The following is a 7,226-nucleotide window of genomic DNA, read 5'->3' on the forward strand; positions in this document are numbered from 1 at the left end:
CAGAGGCTTTGTGGCCATGATGACTTTTTCATCTGAGCTCCCGTCATTTATGAATACTGTGAATCTCTCTCAGTAATGGAAGTAGATCATGCATGCTGGCAGCCGAGATTAGTAGATATCAGCAAGACGCTTTCCAGGAGTGACTGACTGCAGTGAATGAGCATCTGCGCCTTTCTGGCAGAATCAACAGAGCTGATCAGAATCCATCCATCACTGTCCTAGACCAGTTCAGAGTCTTTCTTTTAACACATTCACAAGATTAGTCTGAAACCAACTGCAGTCTTGTGGTTTTTCATGATACATCTTGGCAATGTTTTCAAGCTTTTTGTGCCAAAAAAGATTTCACTCTGCTCGTGATGATTTCCTGGGCTCATGTGACGTGTGTTTGGGAGCATTGGGCCGGCTGCCTGTTGTTTTCATTCATTTTAGCAAACATTCACAGCGTCCTGGCATTTACAGGCAGCCTGGAGTTTTCTTAGTGGTGGAGATAGATTCAGGTGTATGTTAGAAGGATAAATTGAGATAAAAACATATTTAAACACAAGAAAAGAAAAAAATCTCACGCAAAATCCAAATTTGAAAGGCATCCCAACAAAATTGGGAATTTTCTGTTAAAGTGCACTGTGTTATTTACTGCACATCCAGTCACATCTGAGAACATGATGTTGTTGTTCAAATAAAGGTGTGTTTAATGTTTAAAACCAGGAGCTGAGATGCCACATGGAGCAACTTTAATCTGCATTTGCTTCAGTGCTGCAGCTCAGTGGCCGTGTCTTAATGTTGTACTGGGCAACTCCCAGTGTGTGACTGTGCGTTGAACTTGTACAAGCTGCTGACTCTGAGCGCACATGTCCGACACATTTATCTGAGCAAATAAAGGTTTAAAAAGACATTACCTGTGGCTCCAGACAACATCTGATAACACACCTGTTTGTCTTTGCCCTTGGAACGGAAAGATGAATCACTTCGTAATGACCTGAGTGCAGAGGCAAACCTCCCTCACTCCCTCTACTGCTGGTGTAAGGAACTGCATGTTGTAGTAAACAGATAAAAGACCTTCATTTATGTTAATAATGCAAAACTCAACATTGTGCCCTTTACACATCTTCCTCTTACTGGTTAATACAAATATCTGATTGATTTATTGATTAGATAAGACTCATTCAAGCCTCAAATAAAACTGTCTGTATAGAATTAAAGCTTGTTTTGATTTTATTGCTCTCCCGGTGCTTGATGAACTGGAGTAAATGATATTTATTTAGAAGCTCATTTAAAGCCTGTAATCTCTGATCCAGTAACTATTTAACCTTAGATATCCCATGTGGATGCACTGACCCTAATCAGCTTCTGCTGTATGCATCCTTTAAAAAATGACCTGCAAGCTGCACTCTCACAATCTGACTCTCACTGTGCAATTTACAATTTATGAACTTCCCTTTGTTGTTGTTTATGTTTGATATTGTGTGACTGTCTGACCACAAATGTTTCTTGTTCTCAGGTTTTTCTTGAAAAAGAGCTTCCATGTTGAATGAGCCTATGAAAATGGAGGGTGCTAGATGCCATACACTGCACAGGTTATTATTGTTATTACTATTTTTTTTTAGATTGTACAGATGCATCAAAGCAGATAATAGAAGCAAAAGCCATGACAGGCGATGCTGTATAAACCCACAGGTTAATGCAACAGAGCTCCACCTAAAAAACTGCAAGAAATTTTAAGCTGAATAAATACAAGATGATTTAGTATAGTGGGAAGAAAATGAACAGAAGAGACAATAATCGGGTAAAGATTAAAAAAGATAAATTAAGAATTCTTTAGGCATAATTAATTAAATGTGATTACAATTTCTTGTTCTTGATCATGCATATGTTTCAGATCTGTACACTACAACAAGTGAATATTAATATTAAATGTCATTTTGGTAATATTCAAAGAAAAAGATATTCATTTTGCAAATTCATTAATTAAAAGTGGGAATTAATTTTCAGACAACTGATTCCAGCTTCAACAGAAAAAATTACCAGACTCTGCTTTTCCCACTTTCATATTTAACATCATTAACCGAAAACTGTTCTATTATAAAAAGAAGAAAATGAAGGCAGATCTGCACAACCACAGAACAAACACTGTCATGTGCTAAAGCTAAATAACCCAGACGCCAATCTGTGGCTCTCAGCTAGTTAGCAGATGGGATAAGTCCATTTCAAATTATTGGGGTAAATGGACGCTGTTGCTGTGGTCTCCTCTCGCAGCTCAGTGTCATGGCAACAACAGGTCTGAGCTAAAGGGATAACCACCTGAGAGGAGGAGCAGCTGGGCCCAGAGCAGCGTTCCTCCTTATTCTCTAATCAGGCTGGTAAAGAAAGTCACAGCGCTGGGAGGGGGGGGTGGTGGAGCTGCTGGATTTGTGCTATGATATCATGATATCACTGTGAATCGGACACACAGAGGAGACTTCAAACGTCGCCCCCTCATCCTTCTGCCTTTTGTGACTTCACCTCACTCTCTCAAAGGCAACAAAAGGAAATTTCTTTGTCGAGTCATTTTTATTGACGCAATGCTGCAATCTGCCTCACAGTTTCACATGTTGTACATCACATCTTCTGCCCTGCTTTAATGAGGAAAGGAAACATCTCCACAAAGCATTTACCAGGTAGAACAAACACTCTAGGTGCAGACACATGATGAGAAGAGTCGAATTACAGCTACAGAGAGTGAAAATAAAGTACCGCATCTTAATTTGGTTCACAATGATTCTTCTATAAAACTGTGGCTGAATTTTGAAGAGCTCTGTGAAAGTGATTTTAGCAAATGCTGTATGGAAGCTTGTGGTTCTTAATGCTGAACAAATCAGCACATGAAATATGAAATTAAGCTACCAGTTACATCAGACGAAGTAAAGTAAATAGTCATGTTCAAACAAACATAGTGAACACAGGTTTTTATTTAAAAATCTCTCTGTGGTCGACACGTAATTGAAGTGGTGCAGGATGAGAAATGAACTGTCCGTGGTGCTGACTCATGGCTACAGAGGTTCAGGACTTTCCCCTCTGTTTTCTGTTTAAAGATATCAGGATTCTGCAGGAATAATTGATATATTTCTTGGAAATTTGTGTTTCTCACGGCTTCACTGTGCCTTTCTTCTCCCCAGCAGAAACAGGGACAACAGGTTGGTCGATGGAGTAAAGAGTCTCCATGGAAACTTCAGGCTGCTTCAGGGCATCAACTGAGAAACCAATTACAAAACAAATGCCATGCTCCTGAAAGTATAATAACCCTGTGATAAAAAGTGATATAATGACAGCTATTAATTTTCAGAAAAGATTAGGTGGGAGAATTGGTCACAACACCATAATTGTCTTCCTCTTCCTCATCCAAACCATCTCCATCATCATCACCAGTCCCATTACCATCGCCTCCTTCTCAATCTTCAGGGTTTTAGCCCTGTAGGAGTAAAGTCTCTGAGTTGAATTTACCCGACTGAGGCCTGTAAATGAATCGGACGTATGAACAATAAAAGCTTCACGTGTGTGAAATCGTCTCAGGACAAGTGCTCCCCATGATAACATCAGCTTCTGCTCTCAGTTTACATAGCATGTGCATCACCTCTGTCGTCACGCCCAGATGGTTATCCTCCCAGCAGATCTCCAGCCGCTGCTTCGTCTGGGACTCAAATGCTGGTGTAATGATTGTACAGCTGTTCCCAGACCTGGTCAGAGCAGATCAGTAACAGAGACAGGAGGCCGCAGACGATCGATGAAAATGAGAAAAATGTTTCCAGTCTGTGCACTTACAGTTGGCACTTTATTAGGTACACCAGGAGAAAACCAAAACCAAGGTCCTCCTTCATGAAGGTTTCAGACAGATGCTGATTCACTGTCAGTCACTTTGGAAGATGTAGTTTGTGCTGCTGTTGAGCTGGAGTGAATTATACCAACGTAACAAAAGTAGAAAAACCACTGAAATGAGAAAAACAGATTCCTCTTCCATCTTTAATCCTCATGGGAAGTGAATTTGGAAACAAGTGTGAGCAGTGAATGAATAAGTGATGCAGATGCTGTGAAACGTGACTGTGGCAGTGAAGGGGTGTGTGTCTATCTCATGTCTGCACTTTGTTTTAGACTGAAGTGGGATCTATTAGGCTTCTGCTAAATGTTTGCACACAGATCATCAGAAAAGGTTCATTATAATTTACAGTGTCACACTTCAAATTTTACATTTACTCAATAAACTCGTCTATTTTCAAAGTTGTCATTGTTTTCTAGACAAAATCAGCACCTCTGAGACAAACACACTCTTATGTTAGATGTTATATGTTATATATCCAGTGTGGAAGAAAACAGGAGCTGATTACACTTTACACCAAGATGAAACAGCAACATGTTGATGATAAATTCATATAGAAAAAAAGATCTTCATATGTTGAAATATCTGTCCGGTGCTGAAATGTGCTGTTAGATGTTTCTCCACTTGTTAGGTTGAAGTAAACGTGAGTGGCTGGTGATTTATCACGGAAGCATTTTGTAGGTCCAGTCTCTCAGGTATTGGTGGACTCGGCTGCCACAGGATGGTGACGTTGCCTGTGCAGGCAGGGAGCAGCCTGTAAGAACATGAGCTCCATCCCAGCCTTTATTCAAGACCAAGGACATGCTTCTTTTACACCAACATGCAACTTTTGCGCTTTAATTGAAAAAAGATGGAGCTACAGGTGGAAAACCAAAGCCTGCTTTTCAGCACCAACAGTGCGAGGCTGCCGGCTAAACTTGTACTAGGAGTGGGTGTCGATAACTTCATTTCTCTTCTGATTTTTGGACTTATTTTCATCCTTGGGGTGCTTGGGAACACCATGGTGATCACGGTGCTGGCGCGCAGTAAACCGGGACAACCGAGAAGCACAACCAACATCTTCATCCTCAACCTGAGCGTGGCGGACCTGTCCTACCTCCTCTTCTGCGTCCCCTTCCAGTCCACCATCTACATGCTGCCCACATGGGTGCTGGGAGCTTTCATCTGCAAGTTCATCCATTATTTCTTCACCGTGTCTATGCTGGTCAGTATTTTCACTCTCTCGGCCATGTCCGTGGACCGATACGTGGCCATCGTCCACGCCAGGAAATCCTCGTCGATCCGGGTCGGGAGGCATGCCATGGTCGGGGTGGTGCTGATCTGGATCCTGTCTCTGGTCATGGCATCTCCGGTGGCGCACTACCAGAGCATCGTGGAGAGGGAGGACAACAACACCTTCTGCTGGGAAGTCTGGCCGGACCACCAGAGGAAGGTCTACGTGATGTGCACCTTTGTTTTCGGATACGTCCTGCCCCTCACGCTGATCTCAGTCTGCTATGCAAAGGTGGGTGCTCATAACAATGTCAATGGTTTAAAGTTTGGAACAAGGTTGGCAAAGTTAGACATGAGTCCAAAATGCGGCTTTAATCCTCAATAAAGTGTCTTAGTTTTCTAAGAAAATTAAAGATTCAACAACAGTGGTTTGGATTTGACAAATCCTAAATATGCAAAGGAGTTAAATTTACTGTGTTTTGTCAGGTACATGATATTATCGATCTTTGATCAATACCTTCATTGTTGCAGGTCATAAATCATCTGCACAAAAAGCTGAAGAACATCTCCAAAAAGTCCGAGCTCTCCAAAAAGAAGGTGGGTGGGAGTTTTCTTGTCTTTGTATTTGATAAGATGCTGCAGATTCGTCCTGTAATGGCCGATGGTTTAATGGCAGCTCAGTGATGTAGTGGTGCGTTAAAGGTAAGTCTGCTGATTGTAAGCATGAAAGGTTTAGTGTAGAGTCAGATCGGTTCAGTAGAAATCTAAAAAATAATCCACTTTCTTCTCATCTTGTTTTTCACAGTCAGCACCAGACTGTCCATTAAATACCTGGCTCTTTTTACTTTATTTGATCAGGTCATATTACCCATCATTATCTCTTTTCCCCTGCTCCACTGGCTGCCCAGTTACAGTTCAATCTGATCACATGAGATTTTATATTACCCATCATTTCTGTTTCTGTTTTCCCCTGCTCCACAGACCGCACAGACAGTCCTGGTGGTGGTGGTGGTCTTCTGTCTGTCCTGGCTGCCTCACCACATCGTCCACCTGTGGGTGGAGTTCGGCTCGTTCCCCCTGAACCAGGCGTCCTTCGTGTTCAGGATGGTGGCTCACTGCTTGGCCTACAGCAACTCGTCCGTCAACCCCATCATCTACGCCTTCCTGTCGGAGAACTTCAGGAGTTCATACAAACAGGTTTTCTGGTGCCGGGCGCCCAGCGAGTGTCCTCTGAACGACACCAGAGACCTCCGCAGCAGGATGGAGGCGGCACCGTCCACCAACATCAGTGTGACCTATAAAGGTCATGACTCTCACATCAGTAAAATGCTTTGACGTCACTGCACCTTCAGAGCACCTTCTGTGGTTTGTAGAGACGCTTAGTGAGGATTGTCGTGGAAATTTCTTTTAGGTTGTGAGATTTGCTAATTCTCAAGAACAAACTCAAGTGTGATGAATCAGTTTAATTCATGCAGCACGGAGAGAAGGCATCTACAGCGTTCTCTGTCTTCTCCCCTAAATTTCAGGTCTATATAGCTGAGGAAACGGGTGGACCCCAAATGTTTTTTCAGGTGTCCTCTATCTTCAGGCATCTAAAACACTAAAACCCCCATACCATGCATTGTTTAGCCCAGTACATTTAAATGACCCCTTGACAACCACAGGATGACACTGACATTTATGTCTGAAAGTTAAAAAAAACCCTAATTCTGAGATGTTTGATATTCTGTTGACTATTGTGCTGCTGCTGCTGTGTAACATGCTACAAACAGCAGATTGTCATGGTGTAGCTGTGATTATAAATGTTAAGGAAGATTGTCTTGTTTCTCGTGCAGTCAGACCCACGAAAGGTGCTGGACACGTTTAGCTGTGTGAGGTGCAGTGTCTGGTTTATATTAAAGCTGCTGGATAAAAGCTTGTTTTTGTCTGAATCCTTACATTTTCTAAGTGTGCCATGCTCATGTGGCTGAGGCACATACATTTGTATTGTGTATCAAAGGAATAGTCTGATTCAAGTAGATTAATCCCATATTCCTTTACACTACATACGCAGCTACAGCCTGCAGCAAGCATTAACACGCCATGCTTTGTTTGTTTAACCTGAAGACAAACTTAGAACAAAGAGAATTTGCAGCTTCATGGAGTTTTGTGTGCTAAAATGAAGCTT

At 42.1% G+C, this 7,226-nt stretch overlaps 1 protein-coding gene across 1 annotated transcript; it reads left to right on the top strand.

The window, feature by feature from the left end:
• The first annotated feature begins 4,697 nt into the window (after positions 1 to 4,697).
• On the top strand, positions 4,698 to 6,394 carry galr1a (galanin receptor 1a). Its single transcript, XM_026300567.1, has 3 exons — positions 4,698 to 5,351; positions 5,591 to 5,656; positions 6,041 to 6,394. Exons 1-3 carry the CDS (start codon positions 4,698 to 4,700, stop codon positions 6,392 to 6,394), a joined length of 1,074 nt encoding a protein of 357 aa, XP_026156352.1.
• Positions 6,395 to 7,226: the final 832 nt, after the last annotated feature.

Source organism: Mastacembelus armatus, chromosome 11, assembly GCF_900324485.2.
Source record: "Mastacembelus armatus chromosome 11, fMasArm1.2, whole genome shotgun sequence".
NCBI lineage: Eukaryota > Metazoa > Chordata > Actinopteri > Synbranchiformes > Mastacembelidae > Mastacembelus > Mastacembelus armatus.

Bases quoted from the DNA above. Each gene is read 5' to 3' on its own strand.
- galr1a (XM_026300567.1), top strand. From the start codon at position 4,698: ATGGAGCTACAGGTGGAAAACCAAAGCCTGCTTTTCAGCACCAACAGT. The intron at 5,352-5,590 runs GTGGGTGCTCAT...TCATTGTTGCAG, and splicing joins TCTCAGTCTGCTATGCAAAG to GTCATAAATCATCTGCACAA. The intron at 5,657-6,040 runs GTGGGTGGGAGT...CCTGCTCCACAG, and splicing joins CCGAGCTCTCCAAAAAGAAG to ACCGCACAGACAGTCCTGGT.